At 37.9% G+C, this 25,320-nt stretch overlaps 5 protein-coding genes and 1 non-coding gene across 6 annotated transcripts; 5 read left to right on the forward strand and 1 right to left on the reverse strand.

The window, feature by feature from the left end:
• Window positions 1-4,452: 4,452 nt before the first annotated feature.
• BDF20DRAFT_917576 (uncharacterized protein) lies at window positions 4,453-5,496 on the forward strand (the record flags this gene model as incomplete). The annotated part of the gene is made up of 1 exon (XM_053084586.1): window positions 4,453-5,496. One exon carries the CDS (start codon window positions 4,453-4,455, stop codon window positions 5,494-5,496), a length of 1,044 nt encoding a protein of 347 aa, XP_052930938.1.
• Window positions 5,497-13,791: 8,295 nt separating this feature from the next.
• BDF20DRAFT_t159 lies at window positions 13,792-13,864 on the forward strand. Its single transcript has one exon. It is a non-coding gene; the product is annotated as a tRNA-Lys (tRNA).
• Window positions 13,865-18,754: 4,890 nt separating this feature from the next.
• BDF20DRAFT_900516 (uncharacterized protein) lies at window positions 18,755-20,560 on the reverse strand. Its single transcript, XM_053082742.1, has 2 exons — window positions 19,990-20,560; window positions 18,755-19,902 (listed from the first exon to the last, which is right to left on the reverse strand). The coding sequence occupies exons 1-2, from the start codon at window positions 20,331-20,333 to the stop codon at window positions 19,113-19,115; spliced, it is 1,134 nt and encodes a 377-aa protein (XP_052930939.1). The 5' UTR covers window positions 20,334-20,560; the 3' UTR covers window positions 18,755-19,112.
• Window positions 20,561-20,792: 232 nt separating this feature from the next.
• BDF20DRAFT_806798 (histone-fold-containing protein) lies at window positions 20,793-21,262 on the forward strand (the record flags this gene model as incomplete). Its single annotated transcript, XM_053076533.1, has 3 exons — window positions 20,793-20,915; window positions 20,993-21,077; window positions 21,156-21,262. Coding segments are annotated over 3 exons (315 nt in total), but the record flags the coding sequence as incomplete, so codon positions are not given.
• A 1,379-nt stretch (window positions 21,263-22,641) lies between these two features.
• On the forward strand, window positions 22,642-23,447 carry BDF20DRAFT_230118 (uncharacterized protein). Its single transcript, XM_053074964.1, has one exon. The coding sequence runs from the start codon at window positions 22,709-22,711 to the stop codon at window positions 23,324-23,326; it is 618 nt and encodes a 205-aa protein (XP_052930941.1). The 5' UTR covers window positions 22,642-22,708; the 3' UTR covers window positions 23,327-23,447.
• Window positions 23,448-25,252, forward strand: BDF20DRAFT_230119 (uncharacterized protein). The gene is made up of 3 exons (XM_053074965.1): window positions 23,448-24,383; window positions 24,453-24,593; window positions 24,661-25,252. The coding sequence occupies exons 1-3, from the start codon at window positions 23,569-23,571 to the stop codon at window positions 24,893-24,895; spliced, it is 1,191 nt and encodes a 396-aa protein (XP_052930942.1). The 5' UTR covers window positions 23,448-23,568; the 3' UTR covers window positions 24,896-25,252.
• Window positions 25,253-25,320: the final 68 nt, after the last annotated feature.

A 25,320-nucleotide genomic window follows, 5' to 3' on the forward strand; every position in this document is an offset into this window, starting at 1 on the left:
CGTTTTCGAAGGACGGTACGTTGTCGGTCTTGGTCTCCGCAGGGTCATCAACCAACTGGAAAATAGGTATTTCACTTCGATGGATGATGGGAGAATAGGAATGAGCATATTTGGAATCCATGGTGCTACTTTTGGTAGGGTCAAAATGGGATGTGCTGTTAGGTGAGATTCCACCTTTCATTTTCTTGACGTTTTTCTCAAGAATGTCAATGGTAGCATGGATTTTCTCTATTTCAACCGGGTTTGATTGGCAGAGCACCTGCTCGCGAAGTTCATTGATACGGTTTTCGTATCTAACAATCATGCGGTCTTTTTCATTAGTCATGGGAGGATCTAATGGTGTAAAAGTATTGGTATGATTAGTACCATTGTTATGTATGACATTGATGTCATTCATATCGTTATAGTGATGCGAAGTGAAGTCCTTGCCAACATCATGCTCATTGTTATTGGTCTGATGCGAAGTGAGGTCCTTGCCAACATCAGTATTAATAATCAAGTGGTGTCCACTATGATTACAATTGTGTATGCATGTTTCACTATTATCGATAGGAGGGACATGGTTATTAATGTTACCTTCAGAGAGGTTCGTACCTTGGGATTCAGAGGAGGAGATACCAGTGGCAGTGGAGGCAACAGAGGAGGTGTAACCAGGCACAAGAGGGGGTCGGTTAGAGGTTGACTGATTTACATCAATCATTTCCATGTCCTCATTTTGTTGGACGTGGTCTTCTTGAGGGGAGTCTTGATGGGGGTTAATAGGGGGCATTATGGACAAAGTAGTTTAGAAATTCGTTAAAAAAAATGTGGTATTCGCTAGTTTTAATTATGAAGTAAAAGGTAAAGAATAACACAAGAGAAAATAAACACGAAAGCTTAACGAAATCAAACCACCGTCTTTATTTCTCTTTCAAAAACAAACTAAAGAAAAAGAAAAGAAAACTAAAATTACTGCTATTAATAAAGACTTATTGTGTTTGCTGTCTACGAAATGATTGTATCGGGATCTATAGCTGACACTGATGTATTATGGTCAAATAATACTCAGTGAATCAGAGGTTTCCGTAAAAGAATAGGTCTTCCCTTTAGGTGGATAATTACTCGTCCATCCCAGAGCGGATTGATTTGTAATGTGCTATCCTGGCAGATCCAGGGTGATCATGCAGCTACATCTATAATCCAATATCTATCGGCCACCAGTTGTGTAGCTCAGATACTGTGGGAATGATTATAGATGTTGGCTAGGAAGAGATATTCGTGCGTGGTGTTCTTTTGATTGCGTGAACAGTTATTGTATTAATAAAGAGTGATTGAGCCTTTTTTATCTCCAACCATACTTTATTTCCAGAACAGGGAGCAGTACCGTGACCTACTATGTTTTGGTTGTTGAATCAATATATCCTACGAGTACATATACCAATCCTGCTATATACCTGAATGTCATATAGCCATAGATAATCTAAGTAAAATATATTTCATAAAGATAACCTGTTCAAGTCTTATGTGAGGTAGCTAATCTCACATAAGAATTATCCTTAATCCATATTCTTTTCTTATCTTATCTTTATTTGTTATACATTTGATCTAAGGTTCAAATGTATGCAATCGAACACACCGCTTACCAAACGGGAATGAAGATATGAGCAGTACTCATATCTGAGATCAAGTTTTATTTTACATTTCGTTAGACGTTTTGAGTGATGATTTACTCATATAATATTGCCATCGTGCCTCAAATACGACACTTTCCGCAATCGCAGGAAATACTATACTTTCCATTTTTTCGATTTGATCCTCCAATTCTTTCAAAGTGGTCGTACTATTTAAGATGGGGTATCTTTCGCCATTAGTATAGTCATCTGGTAAGTTTACTCTTCTTGCAAACATCAAAGAGAAAGGAGCACTCATTGTTTTATTCTTAATTTGCCTATTTGCGCAGAGTTGGACCATAGGAACAAATAGATCCCAATCTCTTGTATTGCCTCTTATCATTTTACGAAGAGTGTTCATTACAATTTTGCAATAAGCTTCGACATGTCCATTAGACTGTGCATACAAAGGTGTATTATAGTTTCTCTGAATGTGAAGATGTTTACAGATATTGTCCATCAGTGAGTTCTTGAATTCAGTACCGTTATCAGATCTCATCAAACGTGGCAAACCGTAATCAGCGAAAATCTTTACCAAAGTCCTTGCAAGAGTGTCTGAATGTTTGTTAGGCAAAGGTCGAATAATCAAATATTTCGTGCACATACAAACTACGACTAGAATATACATGTGGCCATCAGCACTAGCGGGAAGCGGTCCAACAAGATCCATACTTATTTCATCAAAGGGTCTATAACTCACAATATTCGTGATGGGATGGTAGCCTCTTTGTACAATATTGTGCTTTTGACATTCTTTACAAGCTGCACATACTGCTTTCGCCTCTTCTGTCATAGTGTTCCAATGGAAACCTTGATCATGAAGATCTCTGACCATATATACACTGGCTGCATGTCCGAGGTTGTGTATGTCGATCAGTAATTGTTGTCTCTCTTCTTCAGGAGGACTGATATATTCAACAGGTTTGTTCTTATTTTCGACCAATTTAGTTGCTAGTATATTAATTCTTTTATCTTGACTATATACTTTGCGTTTAGCGACACGTTTCTTATTAACCCATTTCTTAAGTCTAGGGAAGCTTCTATTCTCCCCCAGCTTATGTTCACTCTCAATTTGAGGTGGATATAAGCGGCTTAATAAATCGGCTAAGCGATTGTCAATGCCTGGAACGTGCACAACGTCAAAATCGTAATCAAGTAAAGTTTCCATCCAACCAATCAACATAGGATTCATCACCTTTTGAGTGTGTAAGTAGATTACAGTGCTGCTATTAACCGGCTCACAAAAATATAAAATGATCTGTACAGTGCAATAATTACGTCAGAGCTACGAAATAAAGACCACTAGATAGCCCAAACGTCATAGTATAAGAAAGGAAGAATGACGTAATCATATATTGTTACACAAAGCTGCAAATAAAAAAAACTTGATTTTGGACTAAATGTAAAATGATACAAATATGATTCAGTGTACCTTAAACTCTATTTTAGCGTACCTGATGCAATGATAACGTATCATTATGATGTAGAGAAGCTGAAAAATATATAAAGGCGACATTTTTACACAGTTTTCCTCATTACACTCTCACTTTTATCTCTCACAACTACTTCTCTACAATGCCATATAAACTCAGTAACGACAAACGAAATGACGTCATTTCAATGATCAAGGCCGGAAAGGGTACTAAAGACATTGTACAAGCCACTGGAGTGTCTAAAGCCCAAGTTGTTCGCATGAAAAAAGAACATGATCCTGATCGCATTAAATCTCGTGGTGGTAGAGTCAGTATTGTGTCCAATTACACAAAGCGAGTCATATCTTTTAGAGTCCGAAAAGGTTTCTTATTATCAGCAAAAGATGTCCAAAGATATCTGTGGTCTCTTGGTTACAAATTTCAATACTCTTCCACAACAAGACTCATGAGATCCCTTGGCCTTAATTCTCTGTATAAAAAAAAGAAGCCTTTAATCAAGAGAATCAACCAGAAAAAGCGATTGCAATGGGCCAAAAAACACCGTGACTGGACTGTAGAGGACTGGAACAAGGTTATTTTTTCCGACGAAACCAAAATTAATAGATGGGGATCAGATGGAGCTCAGATTACGTGGAAGCATAAGGACGACCCACTTCGACCCCATAATTATCAGACTCAATTAAAAGGTGGCGGAGGCTCAATGATGGTTTGGGGGTGCATGACATCATTAGGAGTAGGTTACGCATGCCGTATTATCGAGTATCCCATGAATTCAGAACTGTACACCCATATCTTGGCTACTTCGTATAAGGATACACTTGAGTACTTTGGTCTTAGCAACGAGGAAGTCATCTTTCAACAGGACGGAGACTCAAAACACACCTCGCAATACACAAAAAAATGGCTTGCAGATAATGGAATAAGGTATATTGAAGACTGGCCACCAAATAGTCCCGATTTAAATCCGATTGAACACCTTTGGCACCATGTCAAGTTGAAGTTAGATGCATACGACACTAAGCCCAGAAATATGAATGAATTGTGGGATAGATTCGATAAAGAATGGAATAAATTCACTAAAGATGACATGAAGAAGTATTACGAAAGCATGCCCAAAAGAATCGAAGAAGTCATCAAGGCTAAAGGTGGATATACTAAGCGCTAATGTTTTGTAGCCTGATTGATTTTACAGTGATTTTTACATTTTTTCATATTCCGCCCAAATTTCCTAAATAGTATTTTATAAAATTTTGTTCAATAAAACTATGTTACTTAAGCAATATTCACTCAAAATTTGAAGAGTCTAGCTTCATTTCTGCAGAAGTTATCTTAAATTATATTTTTGTGAGCCGGTTAATAGCAGCACTGTAATGGGTAGGAAAACAAACCCGAGACAAGCTCCTCGTATTCAAAGAGTAAGGGATAAGGGTAAAGGAAAGGCAGATCATATGGAAGTGAATGTTATTGAGAACGGAGAGGATTTGGGAGGCAGTGGAGAAGAGGGATATTATAGTAGTGACTCAGAATCGGACGCCTATACTTCAACTGCTTCAGGGGCTGACTCGGAGAATGAGTACTTAGGCTATGAATCAGACGGTGACGATACTGTCATTGATTATCCTTATGATTTGGAGACAATAAAGAAATCCACTCCACTCAGAGGAACTACCATAATACATAATAGAGCTATAAATACTATATTCGATTCAGGTGCTTCAGTAAGTCTGATCTCAAGAGCCCTGGCAAAAGAATTAAGATTATTGCCAAATGGTGATACGATTACCGTAGCAAGCTTGAACTCGAAGCAAAATGGCATGCAATATGGTGAGATTAAAAAGAAATCTGATATCACGGTGAATGTCCCTGTAAGGATAGGCGGGAAGCTCCGTCCGGAACACATGGTGATTAGCGATGAATGTTCAGATGATACATTTTTACTGGGTATCACTTGGCACAAGACGTATGGAATTGTCACTCATTATAAGGATAACATTTTGGAAGTACCGACAAAAAATGGAAGAAGCATATATGTACAAGCGTCTAGCACAATCGATGGAATGGGAGAGCAGGCCGGGGTATATACTGTTAGCATTAGAATGGCGGAGGAAAAAGAAAACAAAGTGTGTGGTGGTGAACGTCTCTTAGACTACGCTGAAGAGATCTATTTGAGTGAGGATGAGAAGGCTGAAGATCCGGAAATTATCAAGATCCTTGATTATGTCAAAAGAGAATATAAGGATTGCTTTGTGGAAAACGCTGGTTTAGGGAAGGTGGACCCAAAGTATACTCACAAGATCGAATTGATAGACAAAGATAAGGCGGTCATGTCAAAACCATATACAGTGACTCACAAAAGTGTTACAATGTTTTACAAAATCAAACAAATTTCCAATTCAAATCACTATTGCACCTGATATGATTAATAAACCCCCCTCCAAACTAATATCATTAGAAAGTATATATTGTTGGGTTTCTAATGATATAACTTTCAAACATATTAGCGTTCTTTGGAATTACTTAAACTATAGAGCTTAATTTGCATATGCGTAAAATTTTCATTTTTGTGATAGTCAGATTTATTTAAACGTGCAGTTAGTACTTTGTTTGACCACCTTTGGCTTTTATAACAGCTTCAATTCTTTTTGGCATGCTTTCGATATGTTTTAGGCATAAATCGGCTGTAACTTTATTGTACCATACGTCTCCTACTCTTTGCCAGAGTTCGTCCATATTCTTGGGTAGGGTGTCATAAGCAGCTAGCTTGCACTTCAGGTAAAACCATAAGTTTTCGATTGGGTTCAAGTCTGGTGAATAAGAAGGCCAATCTAGAACATTTATCTTGTGCTTTTTAAAGAATTTTTTGGTATATTGGGACGTATGTTTAGGATCATTATCCTGTTGAAGGATAACGTCCTTCAATTTCAGGCCATAATCCTTTAGTGTATCCATGAAGTCGCCTTTCAGAATCTCGCAATATAATTGCGAGTCCATTCCCCCCTGTATCTTGGCAATGAAGCCAGGACCATGTTGAGTGAAGCAGCTCCACAATATGAGGCTGCCACCTCCGCCTTTATACTTGTAGTTGACGTTGTGCTCCTTGAGGGGTTCTCCCTTCTTTACCCAAGTCCACTGTTTCCCATCCGATCCAAGACGATTGATTTTGGTCTCGTCGCTAAAAACGACTTTCTTCCAATCATCAACCGTCCAGTGTTTGTGGGCTTTCGCCCATTTCAACCGATCCTTTCTTCGATCATTCGTTAATGGCAATGCTGATTTTCTAATCCTTGAATCGAAATCGGATCTTTTCAGGACCCTACGTATGGTCTGTGGAGAAATATCTACTCCTTGACCCCGCAGGTTCCTGGCAGCATCAACTGCTGTTATGAACTGCCCTAAGTAGAACGATCTTGCGATCATTCTCTCGAGACGATCCGAGATTAACCTAGGACGGCCGGTCTTTTCGTTGCATGCAATGTCATTAGCTTTAGCGATTCTACCAACAGTGACGTTGGATACCTTTAAACTTTTGGCGATACTTCTATGAGACTCTCCTGTACGCAGTCTAGCTAAAATATCATTTTTTTTATCGTAAGGTACGGGACGCATGTTGAGATTTGTCTAATGTTGCGGTTTTTGTGAATGGGTAAAGTAATGTAGCTAATCGAAAAGCAAAAAGGTACAAGTTTGACAAAACATGATACTCAACATTAAATTGACCCCTGATAGATTGCTGAAACTCAATAAATTCGAAAAATCCTGGGGAAAGAAGGCTCTGTAAACATTCATCATTTCAACCATCTGAATTTCTACAGATTGCGAATGTCGAGATGAGCGATTAGAATGTCGAATGTGCTCAAGCAAATGTATATGAATCCTAACACAAGCTATATCACTGAATAGCTTAGAACTACTACTTTCCATATCGCAAAAAAAAATCAGTGCTTAAGTATGTGCTCAAGGGGAAGAATGCATGAAAAAGTCGAAAAATTAAAATTTTTAAAAACATTGTAACACTTTTGTGAGTCACTGTAGATTAACTTGGGAGGAGGATGACTATTTGAAAGAAGAATTGAAAAGTTTACTCGATAAAGGTCTTATACGTCCTTCTAAGGGCAGGTGGTCAAGTCCAGTTTTCTTTGTACCTAAGAGACCGAATGGATTACGATTGGTGATTAACTATAAGAAGGTGAACGCAAATACGGTGAAAACTGCTTATCCTCTGCCACATATAGGTGAACTACTAGATTCTTTTGGAGGTGCGAAATGGTTCTCTACGTGCGACGCCGCCTCGGGTTACTGGCAATTAAGAATGAACGAAGATAGTGTTGAGAAAACTGGATTCATCACAAAATATGGAGTCTACGAATTTCTAGTTATGCCATTCGGACTTTGTACGGCTAGCAATAGTTACCAGTCAATGATGAATGATTTGATGGGGCCATATATAGGGAAATTTGTGTACGTGTTCATAGATGATATCATCATCTACAGCAAGACTCTGGATGAACATATGAAACATCTGAAGGCAGTGTTCGAAATATGCAGAGTAGCTAATCTACGTCTAAAGCTTAGCAAATGTCATTTCTGTAAATTACAAGTAGAATATCTCGGGCACGAAGTATCGGCAAGTGGTGTAACTCCTACTAAACGAAATGTTGACAAGATACTAAATTTAAAATCGCCAAGCAATACAGCGGAGGTTCGAGCGTTATGTGGACTAACCAACTATTACAGGCGATATGTCGATAGCTATGCAGACTTAATGTATCCAATCACAATGTTATTAAAGAGGAATGCAGAATTCACTTGGGGAGAATCACAAGAAATAGCGTTGAAAAGAATAAAGGATCGATTGATGAACCCTCCTATTTTAGCATATCCCGACAGAGAAATGGTGCAGATACTGACAACAGACGCATCTCGGAATGGTCTTGGAGCAATACTCTCACAGTCTAAAGATGGTTCTCAAAATGGTGAAAAGGTTATCGCATATGCGTCGAAGGCACTAAAGAAGGAAGAAAGAGACAAATACGGAACCAGTCATATTGAAGCTTATGCAGTGGTATGGGCTGTAAGATACTTTCGACAATATCTGGGATCCAACCGACGTTTTATATTATACACAGATCACACTGCTTTACGCTTTATATTTAACAATGATAAACCGACCAGTAAGATCTTAAGGTGGGCAGCAGCCTTAATGGAGTACAATTTTGAGGTACGATATAGAAAGGGCAGGGATAACCCGGCGGATGCGTTGTCCCGACTCTTCGAATAAAAAAAAAAAAAAAAAAAAAAAAAAAAAAAAAAAAAACAAAAAAATAAAAAAAAAAAGAATTATTTTATAGACCTTCCACACTTATTAATATTATCTTTTATCATTGCAAATTACGTCTTATATTTTTATTTTTATTTTATATTCTATATCTTATCTTTTATACACACAAATATATATTATTATTGGATTATAAACAAGGAGAATGGACTATCCTGAGTATGTAGCTATCTATTATTATTTGACAAGGCAGACCTATCCGATTGACTGTGATGAAACATGGAAGCGAAGACTTCAAAGGCGAGGCAACCGTTATGTAGCTTACAAGGGTAGATTATTTAGAAAAGTTGACGAAGAAAACGGTAATATACTTGGTAAAGAACTACTTCATGAAGGAAACGCCGATGAGATCATCGAGAAGGTTCATAAAGAAGGTCACTTCGGGGTAAAGAACACCTTAAATAAGGTCAGACTACAATATGAAGTGAAAGATTTGTATAAAAGGACTGTGGAACTGGTGAAGTCTTGTGAAGTGTGTCAGAAACGCCAAAGAGTACAACACAATAAGACAAGTATGATGAAGCCAATCCCTACTCCTTATCGACCTTTCTATATGGTGGGTTTAGACGCAGTTGGACCAATGGAGGAAACAAAGAACGGTGATAAATATATGATGGTAGCTATCGATTATCTGACACGTTGGCCAATCGCAGCCAGTTATCCGGATATTACAGCAAAGACGGCTGAAAGATTTCTATTCGATCACGTCTTTCAATTTCATGGTATCCCTACATATTTGCTTACGGATCGCGGTAGTTCATTCAAGGCGGAGTACCTGGATTATATATTGAAGAAATTAGAGTGTAGGCATCTGTTGACTTGCGCATATATGCCGAATAGTAACGGAATGGTAGAAAGACTGAATGGCACATTAGTAGACACGATCGCGAAATTAAAGCAGGATGATAATAGCAAATATGAATGGAACGAATACATAACGAGTGCGTTGCTATGTATCAGAACGATGGTTAATGAAGCAACCCAATTTACTCCCGCGATGCTTTTATATGGTTATGATTTACGAACGCCCGCTACTTGGCCAGGCCCCCGATACGATTATGTGGTAGGAGAGGTAGAAGAGGAAGTCAAACGAAGAACAGCAGTGATAGAAGACTACATTAGGAACTTACGAGATGAGGCGGTGAAACATTCCATGGAAAGAAAGCAGAAGATGAAGGCAAGATACGATGCACAAGTGGTTGTTGAAAAGAGGTTCAGAATTGGGGATAAGGTGTTAATGAAGAAACATATTAAGGAAGATAAATTTGATCATCGATTCGTTGGCCCTTTTGAAGTAGTAAAAGTTAACGCAAATTCCACATACCACTTAATCGGGGCAAATTCCAGGAAATTGGATGGAGCCGTGAACGGAAAACATTTAGTCACGTACCATAAAAGAAGAAGGTTGATACCTTTGGTAGGAGAGAATTCTAAAACTTTCGGCACGCAAACATGGACAAGTCGAACGTAGTCTCTTCGTTAGTAATTTCATCTCTAAGAGGGTGGGATTTGATATGGTTTAGCTAAAAGATGGTTCGGAAGATGAAATTCGAACTCAGAAAAGAATATGATAGGTTAGAGGGTTGGAACTCATAATTGCTCAGTGGAGAGATCAGGTTGTGAAGCGGGAATTAAATGTAGAATAGTGAACTGTATTTAAATGTCATATTGATCGAAAGAATAAACAAGGCCCTTCTCCACATTTACAATACTTACTATTAAGTTGAACCTGGACTCTTGAGTTCCTTTTTAAGTTATATACATAACACTTCTGATATGCGGAGATACAGTGCTGCTATTAACCGGCTCACAAAAATATAATTTAAGATAACTTCTGCAGAAATGAAGCTAGACTCTTCAAATTTTGAGTGAATATTGCTTAAGTAACATAGTTTTATTGAACAAAATTTTATAAAATACTATTTAGGAATTTGGGCGGAATATGAAAAAATGTAAAAATCACTGTAAAATCAATCAGGCTACAAAACATTAGCGCTTAGTATATCCACCTTTAGCCTTGATGACTTCTTCGATTCTTTTGGGCATGCTTTCGTAATACTTCTTCATGTCATCTTTAGTGAATTTATTCCATTCTTTATCGAATCTATCCCACAATTCATTCATATTTCTGGGCTTAGTGTCGTATGCATCTAACTTCAACTTGACATGGTGCCAAAGGTGTTCAATCGGATTTAAATCGGGACTATTTGGTGGCCAGTCTTCAATATACCTTATTCCATTATCTGCAAGCCATTTTTTTGTGTATTGCGAGGTGTGTTTTGAGTCTCCGTCCTGTTGAAAGATGACTTCCTCGTTGCTAAGACCAAAGTACTCAAGTGTATCCTTATACGAAGTAGCCAAGATATGGGTGTACAGTTCTGAATTCATGGGATACTCGATAATACGGCATGCGTAACCTACTCCTAATGATGTCATGCATCCCCAAACCATCATTGAGCCTCCGCCACCTTTTAATTGAGTCTGATAATTATGGGGTCGAAGTGGGTCGTCCTTATGCTTCCACGTAATCTGAGCTCCATCTGATCCCCATCTATTAATTTTGGTTTCGTCGGAAAAAATAACCTTGTTCCAGTCCTCTACAGTCCAGTCACGGTGTTTTTTGGCCCATTGCAATCGCTTTTTCTGGTTGATTCTCTTGATTAAAGGCTTCTTTTTTTTATACAGAGAATTAAGGCCAAGGGATCTCATGAGTCTTGTTGTGGAAGAGTATTGAAATTTGTAACCAAGAGACCACAGATATCTTTGGACATCTTTTGCTGATAATAAGAAACCTTTTCGGACTCTAAAAGATATGACTCGCTTTGTGTAATTGGACACAATACTGACTCTACCACCACGAGATTTAATGCGATCAGGATCATGTTCTTTTTTCATGCGAACAACTTGGGCTTTAGACACTCCAGTGGCTTGTACAATGTCTTTAGTACCCTTTCCGGCCTTGATCATTGAAATGACGTCATTTCGTTTGTCGTTACTGAGTTTATATGGCATTGTAGAGAAGTAGTTGTGAGAGATAAAAGTGAGAGTGTAATGAGGAAAACTGTGTAAAAATGTCGCCTTTATATATTTTTCAGCTTCTCTACATCATAATGATACGTTATCATTGCATCAGGTACGCTAAAATAGAGTTTAAGGTACACTGAATCATATTTGTATCATTTTACATTTAGTCCAAAATCAAGTTTTTTTTATTTGCAGCTTTGTGTAACAATATATGATTACGTCATTCTTCCTTTCTTATACTATGACGTTTGGGCTATCTAGTGGTCTTTATTTCGTAGCTCTGACGTAATTATTGCACTGTACAGATCATTTTATATTTTTGTGAGCCGGTTAATAGCAGCACTGTATGAATCGGAGCCCATCCCTCAAATCCTTCTGATGCTTTTTACTCCTAAGAATATCTTCCTTTAGGTTACTTGTCGTCGGGATTTCCCCCATCTTATCCCAGATATTTCTATCACCCTGGTCGTTTGAAAACACCGGAAGTTTCCGCGGAGGTGCTCTTAATTTCTTTGGTTTCAATCGTTTCCCCGATTCAGCTTTATTTGATTGGTTGTCGTCTTGTTGTATGTGTGGCATCTGTGGCATTAAAGGTCGTACTAAGTCTTCCTGAGAGTATTGCGGTTGCGGCTGCACCATCGTATTGGATCCACTTGCTTGCTTCATGGAATTGGTAATAGATGATTGGTGTCTGCTCTGTTGTAGAGGTTGTAATGCTATTGTTTGTGCATCATTTTTGTTTCTCTTTGACATTTCATTTTTATTTCCTTCGTCTGATCTCGGCCTTTTGTCCACAGCATAAATTTCATTATATCCGCCCGATTCTTTGTTTCGGGGGTTACCTCGATCTTCTGGCAATATGGTGATGAGATTTACAGCATTGGTAGGTTTCATTGATCTATTTGTGTTAAACGCTTTCTGTCTATCTTGTATACTTGGGTTTTGCTGAGCGTGATTTTCAGTTGCACGATTGTGTATTTGTGGGACAGCACTAACACGCTCACTTAGTGTTGCCCCAAACCTTTTCCCTGCTCTTCACCTTGTTGGAAATTTACTTTCGACCGATGCGGACAATCCATAGCTTTATGATCACTTGCATTACATACATAGCAAGCAAAAGGCATTCTTTTATACGTTTGACGATAGGGTTGGTTTTGATAAGAATTTCTCGGGCCACCTTCTGCGTTCCAAACTGGTTGTATAGAATTTCCATTCCTTTCGCTGAGCGTCAGCTTTTCCAGTGTTTCACACAATTTATCTACGCGGTTTGTCAATTTGGTCAGGGTACTATTGTTATCAGGTTGGTTACTGGCAGAATGTGATGGGGTAATAATGTTCGATATAGAATCCTGGGGTACAAACGGAACATAACTTGACAAATTTTCCCTTTTTGGATATGCCCCATGATCAACGTTGTGTTTCTTGTGTATAGCCTCGATTCTACTGGCCTCTTCTGTTAAATTATCCCAATCATTGATCTTGCTTGGTGGTAAACGGTCTAATTCATATTGAATATCTTCTCTTAAAGCCTTTCTAAATTGACGTAATTTAAACATATTATTGACTTCTATATTCAGATGAACACATAGTTCATCCACCTTGAGTTTGACGTCGTTGACTTTCTGTCCCTCGGTTTGCTTCAAATTCTCCAATTCTAGCCAATATGTTTCCTTAACAATTTCACTTGGAGCAAATTCCCTCTTGAATGCGCGTACAAATGAGTCCCATGAGTCAACCTTTATCTCTGTTATCGACCACCACCTCTCCGCCTTGCCCCTCAAGTTATTTCCAATAATCAATAAGAGATTTTCATCTGTCAATTGCAATCCTTTCCTTATTCTGTTGATTTGCTTCAACCACAGGAAGGCATCTTCTTCTTTTCGTTCACCAGTGAATTTATCGGGTCTTCCAATTAACTGTCCAAGCATTCTATTATCTTCCATCTTGATATTTCTCTCTAAGTCGCGCAAAGATGTATTATCTGCCATATATACTCAATGAATTTAACAATAACTTTTGCTTGTCTCGAATAAACACTGTAACCAAATTTTAATGATGCCCCCTGGTAGCTTCGCCAGAAAATGTTATGTATATAACTTAAAAAGGAACTCAAGAGTCCAGGTTCAACTTAATAGTAAGTATTGTAAATGTGGAGAAGGGCCTTGTTTATTCTTTCGATCAATATGACATTTAAATACAGTTCACTATTCTACATTTAATTCCCGCTTCACAACCTGATCTCTCCACTGAGCAATTATGAGTTCCAACCCTCTAACCTATCATATTCTTTTCTGAGTTCGAATTTCATCTTCCGAACCATCTTTTAGCTAAACCATATCAGAAGAGATGGGCCTAGCTAGCTCAATCGGTAGAGCGTGAGACTCTTAATCTCAAGGTTGGGGGTTCGAGCCCCCCGTTGGGCTTTTTTTCCTGCATGCTTTTTGTCCATGCTTTACCTGAATATCCTTTATTAATGAAAGGAGATAACTTGGTCTTTACTGATTTCCTTTTGTTTTCTTTTCTTTTGTTGTGTTACTGTTGTGTTACCCTTAGATAAATTAGATGTAACTTAGAATAAGTATATATAAGCAACAATTGTATAAAGAATAAAACCCCAGTCTTTTCTCCTATCATCAAACTTCGTGTCTTCGTCGCTTTGTGCACGACATTACCCCAATAATTAGTTTAGTTTAGATGTAACATTCAAAGATATAAAATATAGAATAGTCCAATAATTAATAAAGTCATTCTTTCCTCTGCTTCTGACAATAATCCTACCTTTGTGGTATTAGTATATAGTCTTATCGTACAGTACTTGTAGAGCAGAGTTTAAGCTTTTTGACGTGTTTGGTGAGATAATAACTACAATACTCGAGTACGTACAACCAGGTAGAGAATACATTCTACCACGGTCTACAGTGACTCACAAAAGTGTTACAATGTTTTTAAAAATTTTAATTTTTCGACTTTTTCATGCATTCTTCCCCTTGAGCACATACTTAAGCACTGATTTTTTTTTGCGATATGGAAAGTAGTAGTTCTAAGCTATTCAGTGATATAGCTTGTGTTAGGATTCATATACATTTGCTTGAGCACATTCGACATTCTAATCGCTCATTTCGACATTCGCGATCTGTAGAAATTCAGATGGTTGAAATGATGAATGTTTACAGAGCCTTTTTTCCTTAGGATTTTTCGAATTTATTGAGTTTCAGCAATCTATCAGAGGTCAATTTAATGTTGAGTATCATGTTTTGTCAAACTTGTACCTTTTTGCTTTTCGATTAGTTACATTACTTTACCCATTCACAAAAACCGCAACATTAGACAAAGCTCATCATGCGTCCCGTACCTTACGATAAAAAAATGATATTTTAGCTAGACTGCGTACAGGAGAGTCTCATAGAAGTATCGCCAAAAGCTTAAAGGTATCCAACGTCACTGTTGGTAGAATCGCTAAAGCTAATGACATTGCATGCAACGAGAAGACCGGCCGTCCTAAGTTAATCTCGAATCGTCTCGAGAGAATGATCGCAAGATCGTTCTACTTAGGGCAGTTCATAACAGCAGTTGATGCTGCTAGGAACCTGCGGGGTCAAGGAGTAGATATTTCTCCACAGACCATACGTAGGGTCCTGAAAAGATCCGATTTCGATTCAAGGATTAGAAAATCAGCATTGCCATTAACGAATGATCGAAGAAAGGATCGGTTGAAATGGACGAAAGCCCACAAACACTGGACGTTTGATGATTGGAAGAAAGTCGTTTTTAGCGACGAGACCATCAATCGTCTTGGATCGGATGGGAAACAGTGGACTTGGGTAAAGAAGGGAGAACCCCTCAAGGAGCACAACGTCAACTACAAGTATAAAGGCGGAGGTGGCAGCCTCATATTGTGGAGCTGCTTCACTCAACATGGTCCTGGCTTCATTGCCAAGATACAGGGGGGATGGACTCGCAATTATATTGCGAGATTCTGAAAGGCGACTTCATGGATACATTAAAGGATTATGGCCTGAAATTGAAGGACATTATCCTTCAACAGGATAATGATCTTAAACATACGTCCCAGTATACCAAAAAATTCTTTAAAAAGCATGTTGTATACGATAAGATAAAGTATAAGAGAAAAAAACAAAAGGAAATCAGTGAAGACCAAGTTATCTTCTTTTATTAAGTAGAATATTCTGATAAAGAATTGAAGACAAAAACCATGTAGGAAAAAAGCACTTCTATTTATATTTGTGGATATTGTAAAAAACTTTTTCTATCGAGACTCTTAGGTACAAGATGACCTGATGATAAAAGAAAAGACATACTCAATTGTTACTGCACGGTTCATCATGCTATAGCGGTGCCTTGACCGATTGGATCGGTGACAGGAGGTAAGTGGGTTGATCTTACTAAAGGTTCCTTTTGTCGATATTTGAGGCACGATGGCAATATTATATGAGTAAATCACTCAAAACATCTAACGAAATGTAAAATAAAACTTGATCTCAGATATGAGTACTGCTCATATCTTCGTTCCCGTTTGGTAAGTGGTGTGTTCGATTGCATACATTTGAACCTTAGATCAAATGTATAACAATAAAGATAAAATAAGAAAAGAATATGGATTAAGGATAATTCTTATGTGAGATTGGCTACCCCACATAAGACTTGAACAGGTTATCTTTATGAAATATATTTTACTTAGATTATCTATGGCTATATGACGTTTAGCTATATAGCAGGATTGGTATATGTACTCGTAGGATATATTGATTCAACAACCAGAACATAGTAGGTCACGTTACTGCTCCCTGTTCTGGAAATAAAGTATGGTTGGAGATAAAAAAGGCTCAACCACTCTTTATTAACACAATAACTGTTCACGCAATCAAAAGAACACCACGCACGAATATCTCTTCCTAGCCAACATCTATAATCATTCCCACAGTATCTGAGCTACACAACTGGTGGCCGATAGATATTGGATTATAGATGTAGCTGCATGATCACCCTGGATCTGCCAGGATAGCACATTACAAATCAATCCGCTCTGGGATGGACGAGTAATTATCCACTTAAAGGGAAGACCTATTCTTTTACGGAAACCTCTGATTCACTGAGTATTATCTGACCATAATACATCAGTGTCAGCTATAGATCCTGATACAATCATTTCGTAGACAGAAAACACAATAGATCTTTATTAATAGCAGTAATCTTAGTTTTCTTTTCTTTTTCTTTAGTTTGTTTTTGAAAGAGAAATAAAGACGGTGGCTTGATTTCGTTAAGCTTTCGAGTTTGTTTTCTCTTGTGTTATTCTTTACCTTTTAACTTATAGTTAAAACTAGCGAATACCACAATTACGTATCATCAAAAGACCCAGTCATTATAAGAACCGACAAGACGGTGTTTGATTTCGTTAAGCTTTCCTGTTTATTTCTCTTGTGCTATTCTTTATCTTTTATTTTATAGTTAGAAATAACAAATACCACAACCTCTCCAATATAATTGACGTGAAATTGATAACCTCCCCGTCCGGAACACCATAGGTTACAGTAATAACCGATGTATATCTGCGCCATCACGAAAAATAACGCATGATGGCCAGAGGAAGATCTCATTCCTCATAGCGGATAATGGACTAAACAAATCATTCATACTTTGGAGGGTCAGTATTGGTAGAGTCCGATAAACAGCACTTGGCTCTTCATATCGTCTATATTCATCGCCTTTAACGATCCCTGAACGGTAGATTTGTCTTTCCGTTACAGGCCCATTGTTTCTTTGTGTATATTGGCCACCTCTTCTTACTGCTATGTATTCCGTCACCTGCTGATTATAATTCATTCTCTCACCCTCTACCCAATATGTTCTATATATTTGCTTCTGATAGAATTTTCTCATTCTACCTTACCATGGAGTGGCGTCTGAATGGCGAGGTTACCCTTGGTATCGCCTTCCAATTCTCCCCTTCATTCATTGGGTCTTTTATCTTTGGTCCATGATAAACTCCCACAAACCATTTAGTTTATACCGCTTTCATCTAATCCTCTTTGACTTAGCATTTTTATACTGTTTACACCTGCTTCCAAGCTAAAACTACAATGGTTACTTAGTCTGCTTATTTAGAATGTAACCGACCCCTTCCATTCTGCACCAATTGATTGACGCTGGTGGATCCCATTTTCCGACCGTCGATTCTACTGATAATATTGAACTGTCTTAGTAAATCCTATAATCACTCATTGCTGCCAGATACGTCTCATTGATGTACGTCTTCTATTTAAAGAAGAAGATCATTGCCTCCAAGTTATCGCTTGGTGTTATGACGCCCCCTAAGCGAATACAATCATTAGAGAAGTTTCACCTCTTTAAATTATAAATATGGCTCACCACTGTAGTTAAAACATCCTCAGTGTTTTTATCCTGCTCTTTCTCGCCCTCACATTATTTTCCCATACATCTGTTTGATAAACGTTATCATATTAAGTACTATCTTTCTGTCGTTGTAACTTATCTTAGAGACGTTAATAACACCAACCCCACTGTCTTGTTCTGTTAATTGGTCTTCATCATCTCTGTCACAGCTCACAGTCATTACAGTTGGCCTGCTACGTCCCTGCTAGCATGCTGATTTTTCATTTTATGATGATCCTCCTCAAAGTTCTCAGTTATTGGCTTCAGGGTATCGCCCACCACCACAATGTAAACGGTTATGATCTGTTCCTTTCCTGTAGACTTTAAGCCATGGTGGTATTTGTAACATGATTGGATTGGTTCTGATTAACGACTTTTTCTGACTTCAGCAACCTTATATCTTCATTGCCAAACCTCTCAAAGGGATAGCTATTATTTCTCCATTGAATGCCTCAAAAAGTGCTCCTTTTGGAATAGCTCACTACAGAAACTGAGTATACTAGATAATGCGTCAATATCTACCGCTGTATGGCATATCATATTGGTCCTTCGCCAATCAGACATTGGCGCATAACTGCTTCATGAAAAGGTTATCGGATTTGTCTTTTGGTATATTTGAAAATAGTATTGGCATTACATCTTTCAAATAAAACCTCGGCTGCTATCAACCAGGGCCGATTACTTTTCAATTATCACTGTCATTTGCTCAATCTCTAATTGTCACTAAGGAAAAAAAATAAAAATGTATCAGATCTGATTTTTATGAGAAAAGTGAAAGAGCAGTCAACTATTGCGAAGGGTAAAAACATCGCAATCTATGTAGATCAATTACATTGTCTAACAATTCATCCTTTGTAGGCTTTTTTTTTTTTTTTTTTTTTTTTTTTTTTATGGGAGAATTACTCCGGTTTTATTTAAAGTTCTCTTAATGTCTTTATGAGGGATGAAGAAGACTAAATATAATTGTGGATGAGAACTTTTTGAAATTCTAACAGGTTAAGAATGATCGAAGAGAGACTATAAGATTTATCCGATAAAGAAAACTAGCTCACTTTGTTGATCAAAGAGTGACATCGCGTTCGAGACGAGAGAGTACCCGAGACACAGACGCAAAAACCCGAGACGGAACGAGAGGGATGTCTCTAAATACAAAGGCCCAATGGGCCTTTTGTAGGCTTTTATTATACTGAAGTGTATAATAAATATTGTATTAAAAAAAATAATTAAGCACCCAAAAAAAAACCACTTAAATAGCAAAGTCTAAAACATAACTGTGTCTCGCAACTGAAATCTGTGAATCTTCCTAAAATCACCAACTTTTCCTAACTGCCAGAGGTAAACATCCAAACCACCGGTTGTCATTGTTTCATTAACAGGGCCTAAACCAGAGCGTGCCTTTCTTACAATTTCTTCACAGGCAACTACTGCCGCTGCTCTTAGAGTAGTCGCAGCTTTGACAGAAAGATCTTTATTCTTGTCAATATCATCTTGCCATGCTTCAGGTACATTGGTAATTACACCCAAATGAATCAGCATCGTCGGTATCACATTATCTGAGAAAACTGTGAGCTCGTCAATATCTTTGAAGTCGAATAAATCAGGGACTTGTTCTTTAAAAGTGAACCACAGGTGATAAACAATAATCTGAGCTTTCTTGAAGAGATAAACGGGAGATTCATTTGCAGAGAATTGATAACAATCATGAAGACCTGGAAGCGCTTTCGTGAGATGCCCCACTAAACTGACTGCATTTTGAGGGTGTTTCTTGACGTGCTCCATGATAAAGGAAGCAAGATCTTTGTAGTTGTTATTGAGTAGAAAGTCACCGGTTGTGTTAAGTACAGCGGTTAATCCAGCAGCGAACGGTTTTAAAGGCGTTGGTTCGGTAACCGTTACGAAATCGAGCTTTTCATGGCGTACTTCTGTATCAATAGGAATTTGGAAGGCCTCCGCAACTTCAAAGATAGTCATATTCTTTAATGCTTCTGCGGTCATGGGTTTACCCCCGATATGAAAAGACATGCAGCCAAAACGAATAGTATCGAACGCACTGGAACAAACAGTTTTTTTTTAGTACAATAATTTGATATATTAGTAACCGTTGAGTCAACATTGTTTTTGTTTCTTAACTACTTACCCTCTGCCAGCTAATTCATGAAGAGGTATTCTATAACCACTTCCGAAATTCAAGAGATCGATCAAAGCAACGAAATTGATTTCATCTTCAATAGTTTCAAATTTGAGAGGCATTTTCATGGTAGAGTCATATGCTAATTTTTCGTATTGGTCCTTGTCCAAGCTAGTGAGGAAGTTGTCGATACATTTATCAGAAATAGTGACAGGACTCGTATCTACAAAGGCTTGACAGGAAGACCGGACAGCTTGAGGATAGTTCGCCTCATCTTGTGGCAGTTCGCAAACATACGAGTTGAAATGGTGAGCAGTTTTGGTTGTAGCAGACATTGAAGGAACAGAAGGCATTGATTTGCAGCTAATAAACAGAAGGAGAGCGGAAACGAAGACTGTAGTGATTTTTTATAAGCAACTGAACGATGCCGCAGCAGAATCGGACTTCTGATGCTTTCGAAGGCAAAAAATTATTCCACTGATTCAGATGATAATGATTTGTTATCAATTTATTAAAGTTAGTAGAAGTCTTAGAGACAGGAGAATACGTGTATTTATTTTATTGCGCTTGTAAGCGATTTAGACTTTGAAAAAAAAAAGGGAAAAAGAGGGGAATTCTATCATGCGTTAGTTTTATTGGCACATTGGCCGAACTATCTACTTTTTTCAAAAGGTGACTCTTTATTCAATCTCAGAATTTGGTGCACCCAAATTACCAATCTTTATTCCTCCATTGTATTGCTTTTGCAAACGACCTTGATCATGATTGTCGATTCTACGGAAAAAACAAACGAAATAACAAAAGTACCCCAAAAAAACGAGAGAACACCAGGAACAACCATACTGCCTCTAGCTAGAGTAAAGCGCGTCATCAAGGAAGATAAGGATATTGCACTTATCAATGCTGAGGCAACTTTCTGCATTACTTATGCCACCGTAATGGAACAAAATTGAACACTTAAAGACAATTTGTGGGTTGAAAGAACTGTTATTAAACATAATACCTCTTATAGGAGCTTTTTATAAAATACTTCGTAAACGAGGCTTTTGCAAAGTCCAAGAAAGACAAAAGAAAGACAATCTATTACAAAGATCTAGGTAAATCTATTTCGTTTTTCTTTTTCTTTTTTTTTCGGTAATTTCCGTCTGAAGATCTTATTAATGTTGATCAAACAGCAAACACGGTCTCCGATGTGGAACAATTCGAATTTCTGGAAGATGTTATACCCCAACCGATCCCTTTGAAAAGAGCGCTTGAATTACAAAAAGAACAGTCTGGAGAAGGAATTGGATCACATACGGCTAAGAGAACGAAGACATCAAATACCAAGCCTAAAACGTCTGCTACAGTGACTAAAAGCAGTACAACAAACGCCACGACAAATAGTATTAAAAATGCATTCTTAGCAAGCACAAGCTCAAAAAGCAAAGACTTGTCTAAGAACGAAGAAGAGGATGGAAACAGTGATGTGAAAGCTGTCGTCAGTGATGACGAAGACGATCTGTCCGAAGCTGAAGATTTAGCAGACGACGGAGTGGAAGAGACAACTGTCGATACAAGCAGTGATATAGCTATGGGGGATGCCTGAGGAAGACGTCTAGAAACACATATCTTTTACACAGTACCGTGGCAGCAACTGATGTTTTATTGATGAAGTTGAGCAATGGGCATGGAATAGTATGCTAGTATTTACATTTGGCACCATTACTTCATCACTTTAGCAATAGAGAGCCAACATCAATATTCAAGACGTAGCGTTGGATATCTGTGTATCATATCCGTGGAAATAATTGAAAAGTTAATAAAAGTATCGTTCAATCAGTTTTTAATGACTTTGTCCGTGGAATTTCCTTACTATTTTTGTAGAGAGGCAATCTGTTGAACTCACTTCGGTTTAACGTCTATATTTATGGGTTAAGGTAGGAATGCATTACTGCTTTGAAAAAATGATATGGGTCCCAGTGAATCCTATTCAAAGCGGTTATCCGGTAAAGTTGCCACTCAAAAATCTAGAATGCGGATTGTATTCTTGAACGAGAGTATATTCTTTTGATTCGTTATCTCAGAAATATGTGGAAAGCTGTAAGCCACCAGGTGAATACAAAATGCAACCCAACGCATTGGAACTGAGACTTGTAGCCCGAATAATGTATGTAATGTATTGTATCAACATTTTGAGATGTAGCAGTAGTGGCTTCATGATAGACCGCGTGTAAGAGAGGCGAGCGATATTTGAATTTTATAGTTTGCTGCCTTTTTTATGCTTGAAAAAATAGAATTTGTAATAGCTCGCAAAAAAGCTTACTTTTGTTCGCTGTTGCATAGTAAGGTCTTAGAGAGAGTGAAAGTTGATGAAGTTGAATTTTATTGAAAAACTATGTATCTTCATTGTGGACACATTATAGTAATAGCAGCTTTGATTATTCACAGTTTGAAATATCACATAAAATACTGAAGTTCAAAAGTCTCTAATTCTTATGTTTACACGTCATTCTGCCTTTTCACTTTACTTTCTCAAATGGCTTATATTCGGTTGTTTCAAGTGAGCTGATTTTGTAATTTGAGCTGCTTAAAAGAAAGCTGAGCTTCCTGCAATGTTTTACATTGATTTAGAAGAAATAAAAAAAGAAAAAAGATGAGCTCATTTTCCTCTCTATCTATAACGCTTTGTTCACAATTTGAAAGCAATCTTGTCAAGAGCTATCAACTCCTTTTATCTTCATGTTTTATGAATCGCAGCACATCACCCGTTTCACAGCAACTATCATCAAATGCTCATCAGCAATCTAATCAAATTAGCAATATCAATACTAACACTAGTGTGACCAGGCGACGGCGACCGTCAGCTGTCCCATCGATGCGTACAGCACGATCAGCGGAGCCTCCTTTAAAATTTTATGACAGCCCCATCCAAGCAGAACAACAACACTATCAGTATCAACAACGATTAACATTTTTTCAACCGTTGACAACAGATACATTAGCAAAAAAAGATGCCATAGACTTTTTACTTAATAACAACCCGTTCTCAACAGTGGAAAGAAGAGTAAAAAGGCGGCGCAGTATATGTAACGGCTATATTGGTCGCAAACTATATAACGAAGATAACACTCCAATTCTTTTCGCAGAGCCCTCCAAGGAAAGGAAGAGGTACAATAACTCACATGCTTCCATTAACTCAACTATAACAGAAGCATCAACCAACAACGTGCTATATTCATGTCAGCACCATGATAGTTTAAGCCGACGGCGGCATTCATCTTATGCCATCTTGCCGGGAATGGAAAATAAAGAAACGACATCATCGATCAACGGCTTACCGCGTGAAGAAAGACATCACCATTAAGTTGGCAACTGTCCTGTCTGCAATCCACAGGAAGCCAATCAGTAAATGCAAGTTACGCTTCTAGTCACAACCTTTTTCTGAATGATAATGATCAGTATCCAGAGATTGCATATCCTACCCGACGATTTTCGGGTATTGTGCGGTTATCAGCTGCCCATATTGCCCTGAACAGATCAAAGAGAAGAAAGAAGACATATAGTCGGTATTTGAGATTGCATAAGTGGTTGCGACAAATAGCGGGAATGGCAAGGCGTGTAGTAAATATCCGCTCTCCAGAACCTGCTGATACTCTGATGCCTAAGAATGAACTGTTTACGCTGTCATCATATGTGTATCAATTGAAGCACGGGTTACCTCAACCGTGTTTGAATGATTCTTCCTCTGAGCAAACTTATAATGATGATGACAGAGAGTTTGATAGTGAAAGTGAAACTATTAGTACGAGAGTAAATAAAAGAGGTCAGATCAGTAAACACCGCCATAACAAACCTGCCATAAGAGAACTTACTGACGAGCCAGAAATCTTGCATCATCATTATGAGCATCGGGATACGCAGTCAAATACTACAAATTCTCTGTTTATACCAGAAAGTTTGTCTTCGGAATCTGATATACCCTTACCTATAAGCAATCGAAGAAAAATGGGACTCCATTTAAGTAGTTTAAGTAGCATTTTCCCATTCTCTTCTTTTCGTCGAATACCAAGCTTTTCCCGATCTACACCAGAAGACAATCAGCTGCAGGATGACACTAGGACAGCCGGGGAAACAGACAGATTATTAGCACATGTAGGCACAACACTACCTTCTTATACGCATCTTCAAAATCAATGGTTGCCAATTGATACGATAGGAACATGCACTATACGCGAGATATATAATAATGTGTACAGTCACACAATAAAGCGATTCTGTCAGTTGTTGGAGAAATTCATGTATAATTTGCAGCATCAGAATAGTCAACATAATACTCAAATAAGATTTGAAGGTTGGTCCTTATTTGTCTTTTCACCAACCCATCCACTTCGCCTGTTTCTTTGGAAAGTCGTCGCTTCAAGGTAAGCAATTAATTCATTGCTCTCCATTCTCAAACGGTAGTTTGATATTTTCTATTTGACGCTTTATAGTTCATATGAAATCTTCACATTTGTTCTACTGGTAATCCAGTGGCTCTTAATGTCATTTATCCCTGTTATTTTTGATACAAACCATCCATATATCGACAGAAGTACGGATTACTTGCTGTTAATTATATACATTATTTATTCGTGAGTAAACTTCCTATTTTGATCTAATCCCTCCTTTCTCTGAACTTATTTTATATTCTTTCCCTAGATTCGAAATGATATCGAAGATTATTGTTTACGGCTTTGTATTAAGAACTCACTCAACGTCGAAGCCGACCTTTTTTACTCTGTTACGAGTAGCTCAAAGAATTTGTCGCTTATCGAAATTTCTTCAGATAGCCCATGCTGATGGGAATTTAAAGACTTGGAAGTCCCTTAATCCTTCAGGTCTTCATAACGGGGATGACAGCCGGCTTGCTAATACACTCAAAGACCAGAGTTAAGATTCATTACCGTCGTATGCTGTCAGAAGCCGTTCGTTTTCTTCAGGCACATTTGCAGCTGAATCGATTAGGGACACGTATTCTTCCAGCTACCGTAGTCCCAGTAATAGCAGTACTAAATCACGGTCTCTATCTGTATTATTGAGTCGTATTAACAAATCAGTGTCAGAAGGAAATTATTTGTTTCAGGAAAGTACTTCTCAAATTCTATCACCTAACCCGAACTATGGAACCATTATCAATTCGATCGACGTACATCCTTTAGACAACATTGATGAGCGGAATAACACCGATGAGGATGAAGGAGATAAAAACGATTTACCAGAGTCGTCGATGTATAATGAACTAGAACATCAAATATTTGCCACTTTATCACCACCAACAGCTCAGCAACAAACAAGCAATGACAGCACTATGGATTTCCT

The sequence above is a fragment of the Mycotypha africana genome (assembly GCF_025528875.1).
Source record: "Mycotypha africana strain NRRL 2978 chromosome Unknown BDF20scaffold_16, whole genome shotgun sequence".
NCBI lineage: Eukaryota > Fungi > Mucoromycota > Mucoromycetes > Mucorales > Mycotyphaceae > Mycotypha > Mycotypha africana.

Coding starts and splice junctions, on each gene's coding strand:
- BDF20DRAFT_900516 (XM_053082742.1), bottom strand. CDS start 20,333: ATGCCTTCTGTTCCTTCAATGTCTGCTACAACCAAAACTGCTCACCAT. Junction 19,903..19,989: donor CATGAATTAGCTGGCAGAGG/GTAAGTAGTTAA, acceptor TGTTTGTTCCAG/TGCGTTCGATACTATTCGTT.
- BDF20DRAFT_230118 (XM_053074964.1), top strand. CDS start 22,709: ATGAATCGCAGCACATCACCCGTTTCACAGCAACTATCATCAAATGCT.
- BDF20DRAFT_230119 (XM_053074965.1), top strand. CDS start 23,569: ATGGCAAGGCGTGTAGTAAATATCCGCTCTCCAGAACCTGCTGATACT. Junction 24,384..24,452: donor TGGAAAGTCGTCGCTTCAAG/GTAAGCAATTAA, acceptor GACGCTTTATAG/TTCATATGAAATCTTCACAT. Junction 24,594..24,660: donor ATTATATACATTATTTATTC/GTGAGTAAACTT, acceptor TTCTTTCCCTAG/ATTCGAAATGATATCGAAGA.